At 47.1% G+C, this 26,635-nt stretch overlaps 1 protein-coding gene across 3 annotated transcripts in view; it reads left to right on the top strand.

The window, feature by feature from the left end:
- PNPLA2 (patatin like phospholipase domain containing 2) overlaps window positions 1-26,635 on the top strand; it is a 54,662-nt gene that overhangs the window by 7,277 nt on the left and 20,750 nt on the right. For 2 of the 3 annotated variants that reach the window (XM_045014286.1, XM_045014287.1), the window contains exons 3-4: window positions 22,155-22,387; window positions 22,660-22,725. In XM_045014286.1, the coding sequence (XP_044870221.1) occupies window positions 22,155-22,387; window positions 22,660-22,725 (299 nt within the window). Of the gene's footprint in view, window positions 1-157; window positions 245-22,154; window positions 22,388-22,659; window positions 22,726-26,635 lie in introns of all 3 variants that reach the window. The other variant, XM_045014288.1, reaches the window with a different exon arrangement.

Here is a 26,635-nt window from a genome sequence, read left to right as displayed (position 1 = left end):
AGCTATCAGTGGCTGCATGACAACTGCAGGAGGCTGGGTGGTAGCAGGTGCTTCAGGATACCAGTTGCTCAGGGTTCTAATGCTAATTGTGGCAACTGTCCTGTGGTGCTCTCTGGTTTTCAGATTAGAACACTAAGCCCTGTTTGTTTGCCTGCAGATATGATTTGAGGCTATGGTACATTTGTGCCTTGCCTCTGAATTCAGCCAGACCCCATCATGCCGTGTTAAATGCTGTCTGGACAGGGTGAGGTTCTTTCGTATGTTAGAGCATTTTACCTGATTTAATTCTGTCTCAAAAGCCCTGATCAAAGTCAGTGGAAAGACTCCTTCTGCAAGCTTCATTGGGCTTTGAGTCAAAGCCCCAAGTCCCCTACAGTCAGGCTTCTGTTAGTAGCAACATCTTCCCAGTCAGCACTTGGTCCCTGCTACAGCATGTAACTATCATGGTCTCCGATTGCCTCCAGCTTGTCACTGGGTTGATTCCCCATCATTCCTGAATTCGGAGCAATTTATTTGTATTAGGGCTGAGCACACGTCAAGATCAGGGCCTCAGTGTGGTGGGTGCTGTACAAACATGGAACAGAGTCCCTGACCAAAGACCTGCTACTTTAAACAGGGGCAAGATGCCACAGGTGAGTGAGGAACACAAGGCAAAGACAAGGGTGATAGTGGAAGGAACACAGTTGTGTATATTAGCTCTGTGTGCAAATAGCTGTAGGTAGAATGAACCACTTTTTAAAATGTAGCCATGTCTGGGTCAGAGAGGAGAAAGCTGCTGGTTTTTAAACAGTGGGGAAGTGAGATGGGGCAAATTTGGATATGAACTCTAGGGCAGAACTCTGTTCTTAGTGCCATGGACTCATTAAACTGGGGACCTTCCCTACTCTGCAGTAAAATCTCTCCTGACCCCCATTGAGTGACCTATAACCATCTCCAATATTCCCATAGCATAGTTGATAGATCTGCCTTAGAGGGATGACTGGCAATATCAAGCTCTTCTGGAATTTGAACCTGTGGTTCTAGAGAACCTTGGCATTTTAAACCTGATGCTTAGACCAGCAGATCATCCCTTCTGGCTTATGTAACCTATAATGTCCATGGACCTGTAACCTGCAACTGCTCTCTCCTGTAGAGAAGCATAAATAAATGCAGATTGGCTCTGCTAAATCAGCCACTTTTTCAAGGAGGAGGTGGGTTTATTGTGCTCACCTGGCTACCACGAAAACACGTTATCAGTGAGAGCCTCAATGATTCACCTGAAGCATAAATCAGCTGTGACACTATCAGCAACTGCCATAAAGCATGTAAGGACATCACCAGTAATGAGAATCCTGCGCACACGGCTGTGAGCCAACATAGAGGAGGCCACAGATTTATGAACAGGATAATATTGTTTGCTCATGACATTCTTTAAGAGGTTGTCCTTAGGTTAGAGGCTATACAAAGGTTTTATTGGTGTCATAGTTAAGACCTTTTGTCCCAGCCTTGATCTGGGACTAGGCAATGGCTATTTGATGTTCAGGTATATGCTCTCAGGTGGTAACACAACAAGCTGTCATGTGACCACAAGAAAGAACACTGCTCAACACCAGAGACCCATGTGGGGGCAGCACATTTTTCTTCTTTCTGCTGAGGTTCACTGAGGTCAGTGAACAATAATAACCCCTTGCTAAAAAGGACACCTAGGGAGTTTGTTCATAGAGTGCACACACAATGGCTTATCAACAGACAGCAGAGGTTACTGTGTGTGTGTGTAAAATGTTGGCCCAAATCCTCCGTTAATATAAATAGGCAAAGCTGCTCTGAAGTCAGAGTGACCCCATCTTACATTAGATGATGTTTGGCTGGTGAAGTGCAGATTGGGAGGCAATAGTATATGACTTTCTGTGCAATCATGGAAAGAGGGAGGGAAATGGGACAGCCTGAAGCCATTTCTGCCTGAAAAGGAGATCCCCACTCAAGGTACAGATTGCATAATGGTGGCACGTGGACAGCTTCTTAAGATACTGGGAAGAACTTGTATGGAAATCTGTAATTGTGCATGGTGCAGGGCCCCTCAAACTTTAATTAGCTGCTATGGCCTTGTTTGGAAGAACTACCACCTTGCATCTACCTGAAAATACTCCATCGGTTGTTTCTCCCCCCCCCCTCCTTTTTTCCTTTCCCAGCAATCAGTAGAACATACTCCAGAATCAGTAGAGGTGAAGCCCTGAGTCTTAAATTATGATGGTATGATGCATCCACACAGGCACCACATCTGCATGCCGTCAAATCTGTCAGTTGGCAAATGTCCTTGGCTTGCAGACTGACAGTTCCCCTCCCACCCTGGTTCCACAGGTCCCTGCACTTGCTGCACCCTCACTAGTCTCCCCAGCTGGAAAAAGATGACACCAATGATGATAGATTATCATTACTTGCTCACCTCTAGAGAAATCCTTTTGAGATCCTGTGAGGCCTGCCTATAATATGGAAAGTCTTTTCTTTTGTTTGTCATCAGCCACTGCTAATGCGTGTCAGGTTAACATTTTATCTGAAGGGACATGGTAATTCTATTTCATTGACCTTTCAAAGAATTAAGTCAAGACTGGGCTCCTCCAGACTGAATCAGTCCTTTTCTCCCCCAAAATCTCTTCTGAGTCTGAAAACTTTAGGCTTGTGAGCTATGTGTGTCTGTTTGTTTGTCCAGTAGCCAGTTGGACCACTTCCTCTAAATTGGGTGACTCAACCACATTCACTTCCAAAGCACTGGGTTTGCAGATGATTGTGGTTGGGTCTTGCCTCACACCTCCTCTCCACTCAGCTCAGACTCTCTAGGCCTGACTCTCTTGCTGCCTTGCGTCTTCTGTCGTTTACACACCTGCAAAGTGGGTGTAATATACCTGACCAGCATGAGTGAGTGAAGCCTTCTGATGTAGTTGCGTATTGCACAAACCCCATACCGCAGTAAGGGACCATGCGAGTGGCAAAGCAGTGGAGAATCAGGCTCTCTGTTCACATGAGCTGGCAGGGTTTGGAAACTGACAAGAATCCTACTGTCAAAGAGCACCCCCTCAGCTCACAAGAATGGAGCAAATCAGTGGGTGGCATTATGTGTGTGCTGCTCCCCAGGCAAAATACAGCTGATTCCTGAATGCTGAGCCTGCTGGCATCCTGTCACACTGGTGGCTTTTCTTCATAGCCTCTAAACTTGCCCACTTCTGTAACCTTTTGGCTCCCTCACTCTTTCAGTTGCTAAGCATGCCTGGTGGCACAGAAGGGAGGGGAGCTGGATTGTAGCCTAGGATCTCCCAGAATCCTGGAGATTTGGGAGTGGTCCCTCTGAGCACTCTTGTCAGGCTGTCTGGCTTGTCAAGCAGTAACAAGTATATTAAAGGGGTTGGCTGATAGTTTCTCCTTCCTCATCTATTTTTTTGTTGTTGTTGTTAACTGCTTTTGTGGGTAAGCTTGATCCTGCTGGAAATTTGTTAGTCTCTAAGGTGCCATAAGTACTCCTGTTCTTTTTGCGGATACAGACTAACATGGCTGCTACTCTGAAAAGTGATTAGAATGTCCTGTGATGACCTTTCTAAGATGGCTCCTGGGAGGGAGGCATTAATCCACTAGACTAGAATTTACGTGTGATGCTGAGACCTGGCCTGGCCTGCCAAGACACCTCTTAACAAAATCAACCTGAAGATTCTCACTCCGATTTCCCAGGCAGAAGAACAAAAAGATCATGTTCAGGGCTGGTTGTGGGCACAGCCAACAACTTGCAACATCTGTTCACAGTACTGCGCAGGCCGCATGGAACACATTTCTGTGGAAAGTGATCTCCAACTAAAATGACTAAACAAAAAGACATTGATGTGATCCCAGCAGGGATTAATTAGGGCAGGTAACTTGCCTGGTCTAATCAGTGCCTGGAGGGGTGAGGTGTGGAAGTCTGTTGCCATTACATTTCAGGTGCAGCCTTCTGGGGTTTTGTAACTACCTGTGATCAGACTGCAGGAGGGGGGGACTCTTTTAGCATTTCCTGGATCCCACTGGGATCAGACTGCAGGAGCTTCAGGCTCTTAAAGGAATGATCCCCAAACTATGAATGGAAGAGTAGGGACTTCACTGGTGTATTGGGGGGCCAATCTGAGGAGCTCTATAATTAGAAGCTCATTGCATCCTGCTGGCCGCTTCCCATAGCCTACAGCTACATTACTCATCCAAGGCAAACCAGTTCAGTGGAGCAAACACCAACTGTTGTTACTGTGAAGCATATCTGCTGTGATGGAACCAGGATGAGCTGCACCAGTACAAATAGTGGCCTTTCCCTGCCTATGCTGGTGCAGGTATAGCTGTCCTAATGGCTTACAGTCTGGTAAGTGCCTAGTGTATAAAGCCCTGGTGAATGTGTTTTGAGCAGCCATTTTTCCAGAGCCTTGGTTGAGTGAGAAACCTTGATTATTGTTCCTTGCTGTGAAGCAGAAGGGGAAATGGATTCACACAACAAAGAGTCTCTTGGAGTTTTTGAAGACCCCTGTTCGGAAGCAGGATTTGAAGGCTGCAGCACCATTTGGAGCTTTAGCCTGGTGCAATGTCTTGGAGACTTTCTCCCCTGCCAATTATCATGGTTGAGGAGTGGGCAGAAACTGATGAAAGATTGTAATGATTGGGTGAGCCCTTCAGTAATCCCCAAAGCAAGTCCAACATGACCTGCCCCAATTCACCTCTTAGTGGGGTCCCTGGATGCAGCTTATTTAGGGCTCGGCTACACAGGAAGGATATGCTGGCATATGGTAGAGTGTGAATTTTAAACCACAATAGTTAAACTAGTATAACTCCCTGTGCAGATACTCTTGTTCTGAAATAAGTGTGTGTGTGTGTGTGTGTGTGTGTGTGTGTGTGTGTGTGTAAGAGCTACCAGTATAGTTCTACTTTCCCATGTTGACAAGCCCTAAGTCTCCTACAATACATGCATGTACAGAGAAGCCAATTCCAGGCACATTCTTGGCTCCATGAGGGCTCGGCTCTGCCTGGCAGCTCTCACTAGATTGTCTGCTGTCTGACTCCTCAGGCTTCTATCCTGTTTAACAGCCTTGTAGGAGGAGCAGAGGGTTTGCTCTTAAACGGGGCTGCATGCTATGCTTTGTGACCAGTATGCTCAGATCTCAGTTGGTTAGAAACATCAATCCTTTTTTGTGCCCAAGAATCAGTGGCTTGTGGGCCATGGTGATAAGCTTACCTTCATCTTTGGGTATTGTTGTATCAGGACCCCAAGAGAACCTGCTCACCTTTCAGCCCTTCCTCCCCACCTCCATAAATAAATTCCATGCGGAAAGGTATTCCTCGCAAAGCTAAATGTGTCCCTGGTCTCCTCCAAGGGTGACTCAGAGCAAAATTTCTCATTATGACTTGATTGCTGTCAGTTTGCCCTGAACGACCTAATGCTGCTGGAGAAAAGTTGGCTGGTGTAAGGTTTCCCGTAATGCATGTCCACATGATGGAAAGGCAAAGAGGACATAGCAAGCGGGGCCATAACAGGCACAGAGGCAGGCACTTTGCATAACATAAGGTGACTGGCATAGAGTGCCAACTGGAAAAGCTGATCTCTTGTGCACAGAATGTGCTTGGAGCCTAACACACTGCTCCTTAAGGGTCCTGTATTTTCATATGAGAGAGAGAGAGAACGTGTGTACACACACAAATTTTCTATGCTCTTTGCCATCTTTTATCCCAAAGATAAATGATGCAGATTGTGTATTCTTAGTGTGTATGAAAACTGTAACTCCCTTGTCTCCTTCAAACATGTAGTTATCTGAAGGATACTGTCTTCTGTGTGGTGGTCCTGGTGCAGTGCTAATTAATGAGAATTGGTGCAAGCTCTTGAAGTCTATTATTCTTATTGTGGTAGGTGCTGATCTTGGTTGGGAGGCTCTAGCAAAAGGAGACCTCTGTACATGCACATATTAAGGGATGAGTCCCTGTGCTAAAGAAATTACAGCCCCTAAAGAGACTGTTCAGACACAGGAAGCATTACTAGCCTCTTTTTATTGAGATTAATGACTCTCCTGAGTCACAGTGAGATTAATGACTCTCCTGAGCTCACAAGAGACTCTGTAGCAGAACTAGGAATCGAACACAAGTCTTCTCAGGCCTAGTTCAGTGCTTTAGGCACAAGTCCATCCTTCCTATCTGGGGAATGGGAATCTTTTTTTTTTTCCCCCTCTACATTCAATGGGATTTAGGTTAGGCCGCTAATCCCTGGGATAGATATATTTTTAAACCATGACCACAGGGGCCTGGGTGGGGTGGGAGGAAGAATGGCCAGGAAAGTAACTCGCTTGGTAATCGGACACAGCCAGCATGACTCCTGAGTTCGTGCTCATCCCTCATGGGCTAGTTGTTGTTAACTCCCCAGACCCGGTCAGTACAGGGCCCCGATCTCAACAGAAGCAGTCTGGCTTTCTCCAGTCCGAGTGAGTGACAGGAAAAACTGAGGTGATAAGGGCTGATTCTCATCAGCTGACTAGGGTAGAAATGACCTTTGTCCTTGTTGCTTTCCAAGGCAGATTGCCCCGTGAGCTCTGCAGGGGTGGAGGTGGGGATGTGCTGTGTATAGTAGTTCTGCTTCCCCTGGGGTTTTGAGGCTACATCAAATCTGTCAAGTACTCGGTGGATTTTTCTGTGCTACCGTCTGCCCCTGAAAATGGGCACAGACTGACTGCTGCTACTTTGCATCTCTCCTGCCTTGAAATGGAAATAGAGTTCTTGCAGAAAGGCTGTCCGCTTTCACTGCAGCTTCTTGAACAGCTGCACCAATGCTACAGGGCAGACACCCAGCTATGTAAATCCATGCAGCTTGGCTGACTTAAACCAGTTGAGGAGCTGGGCTTAGCTTTTTGTGTGTTGGGCTTTTTCTCCCAAAGCAAGACTCCTCTGTGTCATAACCCTATTGCATCTATACCTTGGGGCGAGAGCATGTAGCTGATATCTCCTATAGTGGAGGTGCACCAGTGTGACACAATTGTACCAGGACACCAGCTTTCACTGTACTGATATTAGCTTGTCCTGAAGACCAATCAGCTGAGCACCTGATTCTTCACTGCCTCCAACCTTAGGTAGTCACTTAACCCCATGTGAAGTGGTGTCACCTATTAGTGAGTTTGAGTGGTAGCATTTTACCTGCACCTGACACTCATTGAATGAAATGAGAAACTAGTCCAATGTTACACTTGTGGTGCAACACCATTGGTTTTAGTGGAGTTGCTCCAGATTTGTACTGCAAGAGGAGTCCCACTTTGCCCTGTATGTGGTCATCTATGCCTGTGCAAGGCAGTAGCGAATCAGGCCATCTAACTCCCCTGGAGTTGTGTGTGTGTCTCCTGTCTTCCCGCTTCTGGCATTTGCAGCATGTATGCTGTATGAGGGACAGCAAAGAAATGAGCATTGCAGTGCACTGGGCATGCAGCTCCTGATTGATCACATCTCCTATAGATGCCACATGGCAGAAAGTTCTGATCTCTCCTTAACCCAGGAGCAGGGGTCAGAACAGAATCTTCCCTTGTGCTTAGTGGGTTTCATTCTGTCCCTGCATCAGAGCAGTTCCACTGAATCCTGAAGGGTTGCCTGGAGAGAGAGGGCTGAAGTTGGCTCTTCGATATGTCTGAATAGAGAGGGTCAGTCTTATTTAAAACCTCCCCTTTCTGTGCTTTGTTTTACCATGCCAGCATCTCTCTAATGCTGCATTGCTGATCACCATATTAAGACTTGCATAAGGGAATTATCTTATGATGAAAGAAAAGATGATCCAGACTTTAATTCCAATAGCAACAAAGCAGAATGATCCTGGCTGCCAGTCTGAGCTAAGCTCTTCTCTGCCTCCCTGCTCCATAGTGGCTCCCTTATACGTGGCTTGGCATAGGCAAGTATTTTAATGCCTCATACAAAGGCAGTAGTGAGTCAGACTGCTGTCCACATGGCTTACTATTGCTGTGCAGTGCCTTGGACTCTAATGTAAAGGTTTAGATGTAAAACGTAACAAAGAATGGCAGCTCGTACAGTTCACCCGCCTGCTCCCACTAGCTCTCCCAAGTCTGTTTAGCTGAAAAAACACAACTGAATTCCTGTTAGCCCTTCGTGGTCAGTATCTGTTGCCTTGCACTCTGGCAGAGTTGCCAGCTGAGTTCCATCTAAGCAAGGCAAACAGCTGTGCTTACATATGGACTATCGTGCTGGGTATGCAGGGTGGGAGGTGGCAGAATGTGGGATGATTGACTTGTGAGAGCTGAGGCAAAACCCAAGGTGGCTTAAATCTATTTTTATTCACCACCTCCTCACTCTTCGGTGGGGCAGGGAGAGGGGACAGACCTATTTCTAGTTGAGGTTTATCTCCTAATAGGAAACTGGACTACAGCTGATGGCCGCTCCTCCCGGTCTCTTAAAGGCTCCTTCTGGGCTTAGTCCTTTTTTATAAATAAATTGTGGCCAGTGGCTCTTTGTTCAGACTGAAACAATTAAAATAACCTGTACATAATACATACAGTATTTATTAGGAGGAAGGCTGGCCTTGTGGCTGAAGCACTGCCCTGGGACCCAGGAGACGGAAGTCCAATTGTCAGCTCTGCCATGCCCTGTGTCTTTAGGCAGGTCATGTGAAGCCAGACCTGCTAGTACTTGGCACCTATAGTCTGGGCCAGACGTTCCAGAAGGGCTCGGCATAGTCAGGAGCTGCGGGGGGACTAGTGTAGAGAGAGAACTGATGCACTGTTGGGAGAGTGTGCTATGGATGGGAGTCATTGGAGAGAGCTGGCCAGACCAGGGAAGCCCTGGTGAGAAGGCTTGTGCCCCTCAGTAAAGGGGAAGAACCAGCTCAGCCAGTGCAGGCCGAGCCCAGGAACAAGAGGGTTGATTCAGGAAGGAGGTTCCCATGAGCAGGGGCAGGACTTGTCAGCGACGGGGCCTCAGGAGCAGAACACTGCAGAGAGCCCTCTTGCAGAAGGTCTAAGTTCGTGGGCTGTGGGAGAGGAGTCGGAGCAGCCTGGAGAACTTTCAGGGGCATAGAGGCTCTGGAAGAGGGGCAGAGGAATTGAAGTGGGACTGTTTGACTCTCTGGTGGGTGGCCTGGAGACAGTACCTGGAGTGCGGCTGAGAACTGCTACATTTTAATCTGTTTTACGTTGTGGTTTTGAGAATAGTCATAATCTGAAGGATCTGCTGATAGTTGCATCTATACTAAAAAAAAAAATTATGCCCAGAAGCAGGGCTAGAATTGGGTTGGTAATGTTGCTGTCCTCGACCGAGGAGATGAGTCAGTTTGATTGGTGGTAGAGAAGATAGGGAAACGCAGTCAGCTCCAGGGACTGTAGGAGAAACTGAGACAGTATTTGTCTGTCTCCCCACAGGAGGGCACCCTGGTGGGGACAAGTCTGCCATAGAGGGTAACCATACTTACTTATTTAGATAGGGGAACTGTAACAGATCCCTTGTTCTGCTCCCATTGGAAACTAGAGGGAAATGAGCCTAAAAATTCAAGGAAAAAAGCAGGCTATTATTTATGGCCTATGGCCAGGCTTTCTAAGAACCCACCTTCGCGGAACTGTTTGTACAGTGCTATATCTGAGTTCTGCACGGGCCCTCTGACAAATGAAGCATTTACCATAGGAGTAGCTGACTGTGCAACAAGGCTGACCTATAGATTGACCTTGGGGGTCTGTATTTCCTATGTCTACAGTTTAGAAAAGCCTTCTTTCCTGTATGCTCATTGGGAACAGTCAGCCAATCACCATCTCATTAACAGGTGCCAAAGCAATGGGGTGGTGTGTGGGAAGGGACTGAATCGATTTAAAAAAAAAAAAAAAAAGTCCCAAGAAACACTTTGTACTAGTATGACACTGCTTAACATGCTTGGGTTTCATAGGAGTGATAATACCGAATGCCTGCAAAAGGTTCATGCTATTTCTAACTCCTCTGACAGGACTCTGGAAATATTATTTTAAATAGTTTATAATCTAAGGATTTATACAATTTCCAGACAGCAAACAAAATTGAAAAGGTGTAGAACACTAATGCCTGTGAGAAATCCGACACCCACCCCTCTGCCCAAACAAGATACAGTACATGGTTCTGGGACGCAAGAAGCAGTCGCTGCAGAAAAGCCATGTATATTACTCGGTATCATACAATCCCTGCTCTAGAGATGGGGAAACTGAGGCAGACACAGTAAGGGATACATTGTTTTCAGGTGATCTGCTGCCTGGTCTTCACCTGCAGATGGGCCAAAAATACACATGTGGGTGCTGTGAGCACCACCCCACCCCCACATGTACAGTACACTGCAGGTGCAAACCCCTGATAATTCCACTGTTCTGCGTATGCAGTTGTTAGTATAGATACAGGTGTCTGTTCTTGTGAAATGAAGGTGTAAGCGTGTGCATATGCCTGGGGGAGGTTAAGGCCTGACAACCTGGCCCTCAGTGACACGTCCAAGGTCATGCAAGTATCTGTGGCAGAACCAGGATTGGAACCCAGTTTGCCCGCCTGCCATGATACCCACTGAGCCTTCCCCAGTGAATAGCCTGATGTGGGTTCTGTGATGTTTCTTCAGCATGGATGTCACCTGTGAAGCATGGCAAGAAAAAACTGAAATGTCCAAGTCTTGTCTGCACTGTTTCCGTTCCAGATTCTAAGGACCTGTGACTTGCAGTGATCGCTTGTTGGCTTTTCATGGAGTTAATTTTCTGTTCATATTGGTGGTGGGTGAAGGAATCTCTTACCTCTTTCCTTCTTGGCATGGTGCCTCTTTTCCCAGTTTGCTCCAGAGCTTTGACATGCTCCCTTTTCCTTCTGGATTCCCTAGCTTTAACCGCTGTTAAACATTGTAAAAAGTCCAACCAAATCCACTGCTTCTCGCCCTAAGGCACCCAGGAGAAAGTGACAGCAGGAATAAAAGCAGCAGAGAGAGCCTGCAAGAGATAGCTAATGAAGGGGACTGCACCCTCCCAGTTACACTGCAGTGTGATTCCCTGGGTTACTGTATGAGAGGCAGAAATGGCTTAACCTTGGAATTCAGAGAATGGTTCTGATACTGTCCCTGGATCCCTTGTCAATTGCAGACTTGGCTTCATTTTTTGTAGGCACAATTTTTTCCTCCCCTGAGCTATCTGTTGGGGGCAGGCTGGTTGGGCCATGTGAGCTGTTGGTGGTACACAGTGTGAACATTGTTTTCCTGTTGATGAGTACAGGAAAGGGGAAGTGGCTTTCAAAACAAGTTTAAAAACATCACCAGCTGTGACTTCTCTTCTCTTCCCCTTCCCCCAAATCCCAAGCACTGATGATATAATTAATCCTGCCTCAGCACAGGGGGCTGGGCTAGATGACCACTCGAGGACCTTTCCAGCCCTAAATTTCACTTTCACACAGAATCATAGAGTTTGGTTCTCAACTCTGTGTCCTGCTAGCATGGGTGTATCCTTGAAGGGCCCCTTAACATACATCCTGTCCCATAGGGATGTACTGAGCACATCTCTTGGGTCATCTCCTCAGCTGGTGTAAACTGGCTTAGCTCCACTTGCCTCAGCTGAGGATCTGGCCCTTGGCTCCAACCATCTCCTGGGGCAGGTGGCAGAAATCAAACTGCTCCATCAGTGGATGTTAACAGTGACAGAAAGCAAAGCAAACTATGATGATCTTCCACAAGCAGCATTTACTAACTGATCCACCCAAAGCAAATGGAACTGTTCTTTAATTTGCAGCCATGCAAGGTACTTGTAAGTGATGAACAGAGACCATTCTGGCAGTCAGGCTACCCAAGGAAAAGTTCCATAAGCCAATCTTCTCTCCCTGTGAAATTCCCATGTTGTTGATTTGCAAATCCTGTTGCTGTGAATCTTGTTTACATCTCAAGCTGGCCAGGAAATGGTTTTCCAGTCCCTGGAGAGATTGAGATTTCAAAATCTTTCCCCACCCTGAATCTGGATGAAAAGTCAATCTTAAAAATTCTCATGAACCTATCCAAAGAATTTCTAGTCGGGTCAATCAAAATGTTGTTTAATTTCACCTTCTTGTTTTTCACTTTGTTTTGAAATTTTAGGGGTTTTTTTTTTTTTTTTAATACTAAAGTCACTTGGAACTGAAAAATTCGTTGCAATTGACCCTTTCCCACCAACAGTTTTGGTTTGACAGATTAGTATTCTGATTTCTACCCGCTGCTCAAAAACCCCTCAGTTGGAAAATTCCAGATCAGCTCTGTTTAAAACATTTAAAATGGAAACATAACCATCCTGGTGACAACTGGGGAAATAGCGTGTAACGCTTACCATCAGTATTCAGAAAGCAGGTGAGTGTAACAACATGGACCCCCATGTGGAGTGAGCAGAGCACAATTCAGTTCTACATCGTTTGCTTCCAGGGGAAAAGCAGGCAAACCCTCCGAAAAGTTGTTCTGAGCAGGAGAGAGAGAGAGAAGAGGAAAGTAGCAGACAGGCCCTGTAATGTTTCACCAGAGCCAGGGAAGGCAATAAGGCAACTCCTGTAATTCTGGAGGACGGATCTGCTTTGGGGGCAGGGGGTGGGCAGGAGGAGGAGAACATACATTCTGCTCCTTATTACAAGAGGCTAATCAGGGAAGTTGGGAATGTGGACATCTGATCAGACCCTCTGTTACGGTGTCTATACTACAGCAGCATGTAAATGGGGCCCTGATCTTGGTTGGGACTTTGAGTGCTGTGTACACACATTGGAAGGCAGCACCTGCCCTGAAGAGTTTACACTCTAAATAGCCAAGGCAGATCATAGTGCTTGACTAACATCCCGCTGCTCATGCCATTCCCTATGCAGAGGAGAACTCACTTGAATGCTCTTGGTGACTGTAGAGTGACTGACTGATAGCAGTTCTTCTGCAGGGGTAAAGCCAAGGGCAGCGAAGTGGGTCTGAGTGCATTAGAAATGGGAAAGCTGCACCCAAACTAGCCATGTTGGTGCCTAGCACTGGTGTTGGCAGAGGTGGAGGGGCTCTGGCCTGTCCAGCACTGCCCCTGACTTCATGAAATGCCTGAATTCTATCTGAAGCCCTTAAATCTCTCTTGAGGGGCTACTATCCATTTCTTACCCCCCTGGGGATGGGTGACAGACAGAGTGTTACAGAGCCATCCATTCCTCACTCTTTAGCCTCATCCATTCTGGCTACATTGGAAACCAAGCACAGTGATGTCATAAACTTTTCCTTTACTCGTGGTTCTATCCAGCGTCAAATTGCTTCTCCACCCAAGTCCTAAGTTCATGCTCCGTGTGTGCCAGCTGCTATAGCTAATGAAACAGGAATGTCCCTGGCATAGAGTGGTGCTCTTTATACCGAGATGGAGCCTTTCCAAAGGGAGCCACAACTGACAGCTTGAATGGCTTTAGGCTAATGTTAAATCTCCTCTTTCATTCTCCTGGACACTCTGTTCCTATCTTTTTATTTGCAGTCATTCTTCCATTTTGTTTTTTATTCACTTAAATAATTTGCAGGTCAAATGTACTTCTCTGATTAAGAGAGCAGATGTTAATTAGGTCTGGTGACGCTTTGCTTTCTTTAGTACTGTACCATATGCCCTTGATTCAAGGTGCTGCTTTTAGGCCATTTTCAGCATTAGAACTGGAACTATCATCCCCTTTCCCCACCCCAAACCTTATTGCAGAAGTGTCGTTAGCTTGTCCTTAACCCCTGGTAGTGTGCTTGGTCTCACTGGAGAACATAGGCTTGTAGGCTCCTTTAGATCTCTGTAAAATGGCTCTCTCCTACTCTTCCATTTCCTCTTCCCCACTTCTCCTGGCAGCTTGAGGCCCAGTTCTGTTGCCCTGTGCACTGTGTTCCTTTACTCGCCCTTTGTGCTAATGTGTGAATGACCACACAATGTGCCGGGCAATGGGGACTTCTGGTATGGAGGTGGGAACCAGACTGCAGCAGCTTCACAGGTGGTGGGAGTCTACACCATGTCTAGCCATATAGTAACTTATGTGGAATCAGGTTTGGTGTAGCTAGGAACCAGACTAAGAACAATCAAACCAGCCCCACAGCTAGTACTAATTCACTCCTTTGGTAGCCTCTACACAGAGGCTAAGGTCTGAGCAGGCTTGGAGACTGAAATATGGCCTTTCCTCAGAGCTGATTCTGCCATGGTACAGGGATATTTAGGACTTCATTCTCCAGGGCTGTCAGTCTGGCACTTCTCAGGTGCTACCATGTCCTGGGATTCCAGTAGGCAGGTGTTGTTCAGGAGCATTCCAATTTGCACAGAGGACCAAATGAGGGGGGTGGGGGGGGAGGGGGAGTTTGTTTATAACTATAGCTGGTCACGTTTTTTTTTTCCATTGACCTGTCTTTTAGTGGAAAATGACTTTCATTAGACAGACTACCTACATATGTCCATAGGCACAACTAGCAGCAGACAGAAGTGGCATACAGGTCAGGTTCTTCTATACCAAGACCCATTGAAATCCATGGGAGCCTGTAATGGAGCAACAACTCACCACTGCAGTGCCTCCTGCTGGTCATCCTGGGAATTAGCTCTGTCCACTTAGGAGCACCCTCTGCAGGCCAGTGTCTCTCTTGCCACCTGCCCTGGTGTCCCTCCCAGACCCCTGTGCCCCTTCTCTTGGGGTTCTGCCCCCTGCAGTACCCCACAGTCTTGCTGGGTCTCCTCTCCCTGGGGACCTCCCCAACCTGCTATCCCCACCTCACCTCAGTCTTTGGCTACTGCCAGTCACCATCTAGCCCCCGCTCACTGGGGCGGACTGCAGTATAATTGCCACTCATCATTGGCAAGGAGGGTTTGGACCTGCTGCCTCTACCTACCCTTAGGCTGCCCCTCTGCAACCCCAGTACCTTCTTGGCTTTAACAAGGCCTGCAGCCTGGGGGTTTTCCAGGCCAGAGCTCCTGCTAAACCCAGGGTTGTGAGTTCAATCCTTGAGGAGGCCACTTAGGGATCTGGGGCAAAAATTGGTTCTGCTAGTGAAGGCAGGGGGCTGGACTCGATAACCTTTCAAGGTCCATTCCAGTTCTAGGAGATTGGTATATCTCCCCAGCTCCTCTGGCCTTTCCCCAGCCCTGCTCAGCAGCCAGGCCCCTCCCTCTCAACATCCAGAGAGAGACTGACTTAACTCCAGCCTAGCAGCCCTTTTATAGGGCCAGCTGCGGCCTGATTGGGGAAGCAGCCTCAGTTGGGGCCATGCCCTAATCAGCCTTTCCCCAGCCACAGCCCTCTCCAGGGCTGTTCTTAACCCCTCCGGGCAGGGGTGGGGTGACCAGCCCACTACAGAGCCTTTCCATGGGCCTCCGCCCGCCCAGTTCCCAGAAACCCAATAGGTACAGAGCCTTTCCACTGACTTCTGTTGGCATTAGATTGGGCCCAATAATGAGGCTAATGCTAAAGCACAAACATCTATTGCAGGCTAGTTGGTACCTGGGGGGTGGGGCTTCCTCCCCTCCACTCTTTCTTTGCGGTTTGGCCTTCACCAACTCTCTCTGGTCATCCTCACTGACAGTCCCTAGCAAAACCCAAAGCAGAATTTTGTTTTGTGCTTTCCTGGAACAGCATCTCTGGTTGTCATGGGAGTATAACACCCGCCCATTTATGTTCAGATGCCTTCACAGCTGTCACCTGGCCTGTGACAATGACCACCCAAATGAATGAACCTGATCCCCTTTGGCAGGACCTCTGCACTGGCCCTGATTCTGAGAGAGCCCCTGGCTCTGGAGTTCACTCTGCCCATCTCTCCTCAAGGGGGTCTTTATCCTTCAGTGCTGTCATGCCCAAGCTTTGAGGGCAACGGCGGCTTTTAAATGAAGTAGCCTAATAGTCACTTTTTATATACTTGCTGTATGTAAGGACTCAAAGAACAACTAGCTCACAAGGAGCAGTTGCCCTTCGTGGCTCATCTAACGTAATGTGGTGAGCTTAGTGCTGGTGAAAAGTGTGGTATTGACAGCCTTGGAGACTGTTTCTGTCCAGGGAACAAATCCAGTATAGGCAGCAGCAGTGCAAACAGCTCCCAGTGCTGCTCCATCAAGCTTTCTCAGCCCAGCTGGGGCACTGGGCTTGCTACTTTTGATCGACAGACCCTCTATCCAACTTCTTTGCTTACATTGTGGTGTCAGCCCCTGGCACTGGCTGCTGTGTAGGGTGACCAGATGTCTCGATTTTATAGGGACAGCCCTGATATTTGGGGCTTTGGCTTATACAGGCGCCTATTGCCCCCACCCCCTGTCTTGATTTTTCACATTTGCTGTCCGGTTACCCTACTGCTGTGGGAGGGCATAAGAACCATTTATCAAATGGTCGGGTAATTGATGTGACTAGTAATAAGCCTTTGGCTATGCAAGCTGCAATAAGAGTAATCCAATCTCATGCTTCTGCTTTTTAGCTGTTTCTTGTGGCATTCTGGAAGCTTCTCCTCCCCCTCAACCTCTGTACAGCATTGCACAATTAGTCTTGCATGGCGTGCGAAGACCCCTGCCTTTGCAGGCTTAGGTGCTGGCCTTTGCCAAAGGCAGGATACCAGGCTAGATGAACCCACTGGCCTGATCATGATACACTTTTTTTTTTTTTTTTAATACACTGATGCTCTTCGTCTAAATGACTGAAGGAAACAACAAAACGAGGGAGAACTAAAGTGTTTCTCTGAGGATAGGACATGAAGCAATGGATTTAAATTGCAGCAAGGGTGGTTTAGGTTGGACATTGGGGGAAAAACTTTCTAGCTGTCAGGGTGGTTAAGCACTGGAATAAATTGCCTAGGGAGGTTGTGGAATCTCCATCACTGGAGATTTTTAAGAGCAGGTTGGATGAACACCTGTCAGGGATGGTCTAGATAACACTTAGTTCTGCCATGAGTGCAGGGGACTGGACTAGATGACCTCTTGAGGTCCCTTCCAGTTCTATGAAAGTGAAGTCTCCAATGCGAGAGCTCAGTATGGCCCATCCTACCATTGTCTGTAGTAACTCAAAATAACCTAAGAAGCCCACAGCTTACTGCAGTTTCACCTCAGTACTTAGGCACTGAATAGCGTTAAAGGAGGCAGGAGAAGTCCCCAAAGATGATGTCCACTCTCAGTCCCGCAGGGCTCCAGTTCACTATATCTTTGCACTTCATACTCCTTGTATCTGAGGTTTTAAGGCTTCTGCTCTTTAAAGATTTCTGCTTTGCCCTGTTTGGGGAGCGGGGGAAGGGATTGGTAGGGGAGGGAAAGGATTTCTAGCCTCTTCTCATCAGTGTTGCCTCATTCCCCATCTTCCTCATTTTACCTCCTGCCCTCTTCCTTCCATGTCACACCAGGCCCTATTTTACAAATATCTGGGGGAGGGAGGGAGGAACGGGGGGCATAGGTGGATGTTCAGACCTGGGGAGCACATATCTCAGCTTAACCTAGCATTTGCTGCTCAATCTCTGCTTTAAAAAAAAAAAATCCCACCCAGATGTTTTGCTAATCAATAACTGGCTAAAATACCAACAATATTTGCGCTAACTGTGCGTATGTTCTCTCTGAGCCAGCAAACTGAAGCGCTGGCTCTAAGAACTCTTCTGGTCAGTAAACATCTCTTGTTGCGTAATCCTCCCTATGTGGGTCTTTAACACTGTGCCCCTCTCGTTCCCTGCGCAGGCATTCAAATCAAGAGTGCAGGAAGCACAGCAAGGGAGCTTGGTGTTCCCGGCTCAACCCATAGTTTCCCCAACATGCACATCCCAGAATTGACCCAGTTTCGCATGGGGGCTGGATGGCCTTGTGATTAAGGCACTGGAATGGAACTTGGGAGATTTGGGTTCATCTCAGCTCTGCCATAGATTTCTTGCGTGATGTTGGGCAAGTCACTTAACCACTGTTTTTTCCCCATCAGTAAAATAGGCCTAATATACCTGTCCCTTACAGGGGTATCTGGGGCACTTGGATACTATGGTGATTATGTTATAATAACCTAACCTAGAAGGTCATCGGTATTCTGTTTAGGATTGTATGCCGTGGTTCTCAACAAGGGTCCGAGGCCCCCTGGGGGGCCATGAAGGTTTCAGTGGCTCTCCCAAAATAAACCAGAAAGCAGGGCTGGCATTAGTCACCAGGGCCCAGGGGCTCAGGCTTCGACTTTCATCCCACTGCCTAGGGTCAAAGCTGAAGCCTGAACTCTGTCTCATGGGGATGAAGCCAAGTTAGCTTTGCGGCGCCCCTGTGGCATGGGGCTGTGGACAGTTGCCCTGCTTGCTACCCCCTAATGCTGGCCCTGGCTTTCAATCTACTGGATATGCAGAAAAACACTTTTTGTGGCACAGGTGGGCCACCGAGTTTTTATAGCATGGGAGTGGGGGCTCAGAAAGAAAAAGGTTGAGCACCCCTGGTATATAACACTACCCCCCTAAGGCTACCAGCTTTAGATAGGCAGGGATAGAATGGGGGTGGGGATAAGAGGCGATTGGGTGGGTGTGGCTGTTTCATATTGGACTGAGATCAGAAGTGAAGCCACTCACTGAATACTGGTCTTGGAGCGAGCAGGACAAAGGGTGGATAGTGCTGAAACCTGCTTCGTTGATGGGAGCTCAGACCGTCTGTTCTGCTCTGTTACAGCCTAACAGCTTCCAAATTTCACTTTAAAGATGGGAACCTCTTTATTTATAAATATTCAGTGACGTTCAAGGGCCTAATCCTCCACCCACTGAAGTCACTGGCAAAGGTCCTATTGACTCAATGGTGTGGAATTGGCTTCCCAATGCTTTTAACCATGAAAAAGTGGTGTGTGTATGTGCTAACTGGCTTTTCATTTCCTGGTTTCAATGGGAAATGTCTCAATACCTCAGGGCTCTGATGATGTGATTGCTTGTTGCTTATTAGCAAATTGTAATCCTTTTTATTCCATGCCAAATGTATCCCTCCTGCAGCTGGAGAGGAGGGGGGTGGCACTGGATTTTGAGCTGATTTTTAACTTGGTCTCTGCCTTCCTCCTCTTCAAATCGAACAAACAGTTCCTGAATGAAGCTGAAGGTCTATTTTATGAGAGTCCTTCACCCCCTCCCCCACAACATAAAGCTTCATTCTTGATTTTGTCCCCTCTCCCTCTGTCTCTTAGAGTACCTCTTATTCTGCAGGTAAGGCAAAGGCTCTTGTTTCCCAGCTCTGCTAGAAGAGGCTTGTGGGGGTGGCAGTTTGTGCAGGCAAACAGCAGCACTGCAGCCTGGTTTTTGGTTTGGCTCAGGCTGGTATCTATGCCCACTTTGCCTCTGTTCCCATCACTCTCTCTCTTTTAGCAGAGCTTGGTGCTCCTCCCAAACAGGGTTGCTTGAGGCAGCTCAGCAGAATCAGCTGCTCCTTCCTTCCTTCTGCAGGGAGATGGCTGCGTCCCTCTCCAGTGCCAACTAGGTCACTGCTACAGTTGAAGCAGGCTGCCTAATCCGTGCTTCCCATTGGGTCCTTCTCCAGAGCAGCTCAAGTTAGTTGGGGTGGAACCGCTCCGCAGGGAAAGTGTCACTAGGTCACGCTGTCGGACTGTAACAGCGCTCAGCAAATCAAATCCTAGACTGTGGCTCCTTCCCCAGCTGAACCTTTTCTAAATGTTCCCTTCTAGGCTTGGAACTGTGGAAGGATTTTAATCACAACTCCCGCTCCTCTAGTAAAAGTAGAGGGAGACCAGTCCCTGGCTTGACTGAGCAGTGCTCCCCACCTCACCCCACAACTTCTGTGGGGAGCACCGCTCCTTCTGTTTCAGCCTAATTTAGCCACTGGTTTAATGTCTCTGCTAGAGCAGTGCCCTGCAAACTGGGATATGGAGCCTTTCCTTTCTAGACCCCTCGTTTAAGTCCAACCTAGGGTCATTAGTGTCTGTTTCCTTGCCTTCCTGGTGATATGGGTTGATGGTCACATACGAGGTCTTGGTGGCCAGCTGACCTCTGGCCCTCTGGAGAGGCTGAATCTCCAATCTGTGGAAGTGGGAGCAAGGTGAGGTGATAAATCTAGAGAGGTGGGGTCTGAGCAGAGTTCTGGGAGCAAGGGCTTACTGTGTATGAATCCCAGCTTTGCCATGAGCATGCGCTTGTGTGCACTCTCTCTCTTTCTCTTTCTCTTTCTCCAATGTCTTAGGCAATCACTTGGCCCAAAACTTTTCCTAAAGCTGTGCTAATTTTAGGTGCCTGACCTGAAAGCCCTAGGACTTGCTCTACAGAAGTGCAGAACACATGCACTCTGAAAATTAATAATAATAATAATTGGAGCTATACCAATCTCCTAGAACTGGAAGGGACCTTGAAAGGTCATTGAGTCCAGCCCCCTGCCTTCACTAGCAGGACCACTTTTTTTTTTTTTTTTTGCATCAGATCCCTAAGTGGCCCCCTCAAGGACTGAACTCACAACCATGGGTTTAGCAGGCTAATGCTCAAACCACTGAGCTATCCCTCTCCCTAAAATTGAAGCTTGAGTGTCTCTGGTTGGGCACCTAAATAACTGAGGTATACAAGTTTAAAAGGCCTATTGTTTTGGAAAGTGGTGGCCTATACCTCCCTGCCTCAGTTTTCCCATCTGAGATGTGGGTGGTGCTCACAGAGTTGTGAGGATAATTAATGTTTAGAAAGCACTCGCTGTTTCTATTAGTAGCAGGACAGTTCATTCCTGCGTTGTGCAGGAGGTCAGACTAGATGATCATAATGGTCCCTTCTGACCTTAAAGTCTAAGAGTCTGAGTCTAAACTAGGAAATTTCCCTCAAAAGGCATTTCCTTGTGGGTCTATCCATGGGCATAAGCAGGGGTGGCCCAGGTGCTGGCTTCAATAAAGATGCACCTGCCAGACCTACATTTGGCTAGTAAAGGGCCATACTGGAAAACTGAGGGGCTAGGTAAACTGTGGAGCTTATCCCCACATGTCAGGCTAATAGAAACAAGAAGAATGAGAGAGCTCAGTGGTTTGAGCATTGGCCTGCTAAACTCAAGGTTGTGAGTTCAATCCTTGAGGGGGCCATTTATGGATTATGGGGCAAAAATTGGTTGGATGATTTAATTGGGGATTGGTCCTGCTTTAAGTAGGGGGTTGGACTAGATGATCTCTTGAGGTCCCTTCCGACCCTGATAGTCTATGAAAAATAAGGGGAATTTGCCCCCAATCTGGGGCAGGGGAATGTGATAGGAAATACAGTTAACTGAGGTGACATTTGTATAACACCGATCCTATCCCCAGGACTTGGCTTGTTAGATGCCAGTTAACAAGCCACAACTAGAGCTGGTCCAGAATTTTTTGCCCATGATTTGTTTTAAAGAGAAAATTAAAGTTTCAAATTGAAACCTCCCATAGAATTTCCATTTTTGACTAAACTAACCCCCTTCCCACCCAGTTGGGGTGTGTGTGTGAAGAAAATGTTTCAGGTTGATTTCACCTGAATAGGAACATTTCAGTTTGAACTGAACCAAGGTGTTTCCCATGATGCACTGCAACTTCCCCTCTGACTAAGTCACATGGTACATCATGGGAGATATAGTGCAGCCAAGGATCCTAGTCAGTAAGGGAGAAAGGGACACCAGAATTACCAGTTCTGTAAGGCACAACTGCCTCTTACATGGATGCTGTGTCAAACTGACTTGGAATGTTTTGATACTTCCAAAATAAAACTTTGTAAAGAAACTTTTCTTTCCATTAAAAATAACCTTGATTTCCAATTTTTGTCCCAATTGGGAATGAAAACAAGTGTTGAAATATCAACTTCCCACAGGACTGAAATGCCAAATTTCACTTTGCTCTACCTGCAGGAATGTATGGGATGGCAGTAAAGTTGGGCCAGTAGGGATGAAGAAGGGGATGGATGAGGAGGGTCTGATCATATCTGTGTGTTGTCTTAAGGACTGGCCTCTTGGGTTGGTGCTATGGGGATAATGCACCGGTGCAACCAGGCAGTGCAGTATATAGAGGTGGGGTGGGATGGAAATATTTCTAATCTCAAGGCAGATCACCTGATGCTCTGAAGAATGAGTCTCATTTACCTCTATCTTAAGCTGCATAATTACAGATGTTGTTAATGGTCATAAAACTAACTGATCTGGCTCCAGTATCTGTCTCAGTGACTCCCATCACACAAGGTGACTGTCCACTGTGTGAGGTTTTTCCTTTCCCTGGTTCTAAGTCTACCCGCCTCGAGTTTCATGGTGCATCTTTTAACTCTTTGCTGTCTGTCTTGGTTGTAGGTGAGGCAGGCGCTAATATTATTCAGGTCTCAAAAGAAGCCCGGAAGAGGTTCCTGGGCCCTCTACACCCATCCTTCAACTTGGTGAAAATCATCCGCAGCTGCCTGTACAAGACCCTGCCAGACAATGGGCATGAAGTGGCTAGAGGACGCCTGGGCATCTCGCTGACGCGGGTCTCTGATGGAGAGAATGTGATACTGTCGGAGTTCAATTCCAAAGAGGAGCTGATTCAGGTGAGTGGGGAAATTATCACCTGAACGGTGGAATGGGGATGTCTGCAGGCTCCCTCTGTCGGAGAATTGCTGAGGGGTTGGTCTTTGTTCCAAAATTCTGTCACGTTAGAGCATAACCACAGCCAAGACACTCTGAACAGGTTGCTGGTGGTTGATAGACCATCTCTCTTCAGGTAATCCAGCAGGTGGCTGAGCCACTAGAAGAACTGAGCCTGGCTTTTTTACAAAAATATTTCCTATCTCTTATGCTGGGTTTGTGCTCTGTCTTTCAGGCCTGTGTTTGCAGCACCTTCATCCCTGTGTACTGTGGGTTGATCCCGCCAAGCCTGCAGGGAGTGGTAAGTAGTCCTCATTACATTCCCCTTGTGTGGAGTTGTGTGCAAAACAGTGAGACACCTAGAAATAGCCATGACAGATCATGCTGATAGTCCATCTAGTCCTGAGTCCAGCAGTGTCTGGTAACGTACTTAAAAGAGTTGCAAGTAACTCTGAGATCAACTATTTATGGAATACCTTGCCCATAATGGAAGCTGCTTCCTAACCCCATCACTGAGTGACTGGCTTATGCCCTGAAGCCTGAAGGTTTGTATTCCTTAGATATGTTTTTAGTCCTACCTACGGCTGGCTGATAATGTTCCATCAGTCCTTTTTTTTTCAAAGGGTTTTTGACAAAACAAAACTTTTCCCAAAGTATTTTCTTGCCTTGAAAACAAACTTCCACTGAAAACAAGAGGGGGAAATTTCAGCCAAGAAGTTTTTTGCTTGCCTGGGGGCCATGTTTAAATTTTTAAGAATCATAGAAACTTTCCATGGAACACTTGCTGACCAGCTCTAATCCTTTCAGCTGCTACTGTGGTTATCTTCATTATCCGTACAAGTATCTAATCCCTTTTGAATCCTACTAAGCCCTTGATCGCAGTGATCTCTTATGGTAGGGAGTTCCGCAGGCTAATTATGCACTGGGAAATCATTTTTTCTCTGTCAGGTGGAAATATTTTGCCTTTCACTTTCATTGGGAGCCACTTGCTGTTGTATTATGAGAGAAGGAAACTAGGAGTACCTTATTTTACCTCCTTTCTGTCATTTTTCTTTTATTTTGTACACATCTTTCATGTCTCTTCTCTAAAATAGACACTCAGTCTGTCCTTTTGGAAATCTCTGCCTTTAACTATTTCTCTCTTTCTTTAAATGCCTGTTTCTGCTATAGCCTTCCTGAGAACCAGTGACTGGAACCAAACAGGGTACTCCAGATGAGAGTATGGCATTAACTTATATCAGGATTTCACATTTTCATTATCTTCTACTGAATTCTTTATGCACTTTGCTGCTTTGACCGCCACTACGCATTTGGCAGAGTTTTGCATGGAGCAGCCCACCAGGATAATCAGGCATCTTCTCTGAGTGGCTACAATTAATTTGGAACATATTTAATGCGTACCAGCCGTTCAAATGGTTCCTTCCAATGTGCATTACCCCAGCGTTTGTCAGCACAGAATTTCCTCTGCCGTAGGGCTGCCCCATCACCTTGCTTGCTTTGGCTCTTCCTCTGAAGTTCCTCACAACTTCCTCTAGTCTTATCTTACCTAAGTAACTTTACCCATCTGCAAATTTTCACATATCGTTTCTCTCCCCTTTTTCAGGCCATTAGCAAATCTATTAAACACAGATTCCAGTACAGACCCTTTGGGGAGTCCCATATCGAACATGAGAGTTGAGTCTTGCCCTTTGTGTTCAGGTTCTTAGCCAGTTACTAATCCATGGCTGTACTCTGCCTCTCATCTCATGACTACTTATGTTGCCATAATAGTCCCTTGTGAGCAACTTTGTCAAGGGCTTTTTTGAAAGTCCAAATTGTCAACCAATTCTCTTTTTATCCATTATTTTGATGACCTGCTCAAATAGTCCATTGGATTGGAGAGGCGTGATCCTGTTCCTTTGTGGAACAGGGTTGATATCTATCATATCATGTTTCTCCAGGACTCTGATAATTCATTCTTTTAAATCCTTCTGGTTAAAATTTCCTGTTCCTGAAGGCAGGCTTTGACCAGTAATTCCTACAGTCACCCTGGCCATTTTATTATATTTATTTTAAAAGATGGGTACAATGTTTACTACAGACCTGTCCTTTAATTGCTAGCTGCTTAGTCAGTGTGCTCTGAAATTGCATCAGAGCTCTTGCGTGTAAGCCATCTGGGGCTGGTGACTTGTTGCTTTATCATCAACTTTTTCTTCTCAACACCAGAATTTCAGATAATGCATCTTTATTGTCTGAGAAGAGTAGGTAGGCATCTCCCTAACCTCCTCTGGTGAAGATTGGTGCTAAGAAATCCACTGAGCCTCTCCACAGCATCTGTATCCTCCATAATTATTTTGTTTACTTCCTATCCCTTTCCCACCAATCTTGTCACAGGAAACCCATTTATGTCTCTTGTAGCTGTCTATTTGCACTTCACATTTTCTCTTGGCCCTCTTAATTTTCTCCTTGCACATCAATTGGTTGGCTTCACATGTGTTGGGTTTCCGTTTTCTCAATGGCTTGGCTCAGACCAGTATGATTAAATGGAGTGATTATTTGTTGCCTTCTTGCTTCCTTTCATATATAGGGAGTATGCATTCCTCTCGTGACTCAGACATGGGATGCATAAGTAGCCTCTGAATCGAGTCTAAGGATTTGAATTGCCTCACATTTGACTTCAGTGTGGTGGTGTGTTTGTTTTTGTTTTTGTTTTTTTTAAACCCTACTTCCTTATTTTTATTTTTAGAATCCCCTCCTGTTGTCTTGGCACGCTACATAACATTAAGAATATTAGGGGAAACTACACAGAAGCAATTGGGTTCCAAATGACTCTCTCTATATCTGTATTTAAACATACAAAGCCTTGCTACACATGTTGTTCCTGAGGGCATGCTGCGCCTAAAAATTCTGCCCAATATTTTAAAATGCTGCACAATTCAGTAAATTTTTATTTGTCAAATGTGGAAACTCCAGCATGGCATTGGGGAACACAGGCCACTGGTTTCACAGAGGTCGGAGATTACTGTACAGCTCCCTCCCTCCCCTGGACTCAACAATGAGGCTGCCCCCAACCTGACACAGTGCAAGGACCAGGCCTGCCCCAGAAACACCCTGGGGCCCTGCTCCTCCATGCCAGGTGCACCAGATGTGGGCAGGCAGGCTCAGCAAGGCAGGATCCAAGTGTGGAGTGGCTTAGTGTGGGGGGTACAAGTGTGGGTTGAGTGTTCTGGGTGGGGGATCCAGGTGTGGGGCAGGGGAGGGGGAATCTGGATGCACAGGGGCATGTTGGGGGTTCTGGGTGCAACAGAAATGGGGCTCTGCAGGGGGGGTCCAGGTGAGGGTGGTTAGGGCTCGGGGGGGGGGGGAAAGAGGGGAGGTGTCTGGGATGTGTCCAGATGCTGGAGGAATGGGGCTCGATAGGGTGGGGATCTAGGTGCGGGTGGCTTGTTGGGGGAGGAGGGCTCATCAATGGGGGCTCTGGGTGCAGTGGGGGGTGAGGCTCAGCAGGAGGGTCTGGGTATGAGGGGGTCTAGGTGTACAGGGGTTAGGTGGATGCAGGAGCAGCTCCCTGTACCGTGATCCCTCCCCCTACAGCTGAGGAGAGATGGGTGCAGGAAGCACATGGAGGGAGGTGGGCAGAGAGAGAGAGAGAGTTTGCAGCACTTCCTACAGCCAGGTGAGAAATCTGGGGTGGTTCTGACACTGCCCCGGATGCTATGCAAAGGAAGAGGAAGTCCTGTCCTCCCAAGCCCAGCCCAGACTAGCAGTTGAGCTTGGCACAAGGTAGGAGCCGCCAGCCAAGTCTTCCCCAGTCCTGCCCCACAGTGATTTACTTCTCTGCTGGCTGCCCTGGGCACCCAAAACATACTGCTGGGGCGGGTCGCCTGACTGGTTTTGTGGCTTCCCTTTGCTTCCCCATCAGAATATCATTCTTCTGCAGGGAAGCAAAGAAATCTGTGGGGGACATAAATTCTGCGCATTTGCAGTGGCACAGAATTCCCTCAAGGGTAACATGTACACTGCTGCTCTATTGTGTTCTGGTGGCCTCTGCAATAGAAAACAGGGAGGTCTGCTAACGAGCTCCCAAACCTTTTAAAAAGATACCACCCAGTTCCTATACACTTCACCTCCCCTCTAAATTGTAATATCCAATACTAGTCTCTGGTACAATCCCACCAGGAATGTCACATGTAATAGTTGTATGTGATCACTAGTACTCAGTGGTTCAAGTA

This window comes from Mauremys mutica, chromosome 4 (assembly GCF_020497125.1).
Source record: "Mauremys mutica isolate MM-2020 ecotype Southern chromosome 4, ASM2049712v1, whole genome shotgun sequence".
Lineage (NCBI taxonomy): Eukaryota > Metazoa > Chordata > Testudines > Geoemydidae > Mauremys > Mauremys mutica.
This window is presented reverse-complemented; position numbering and strand designations above follow the sequence as displayed.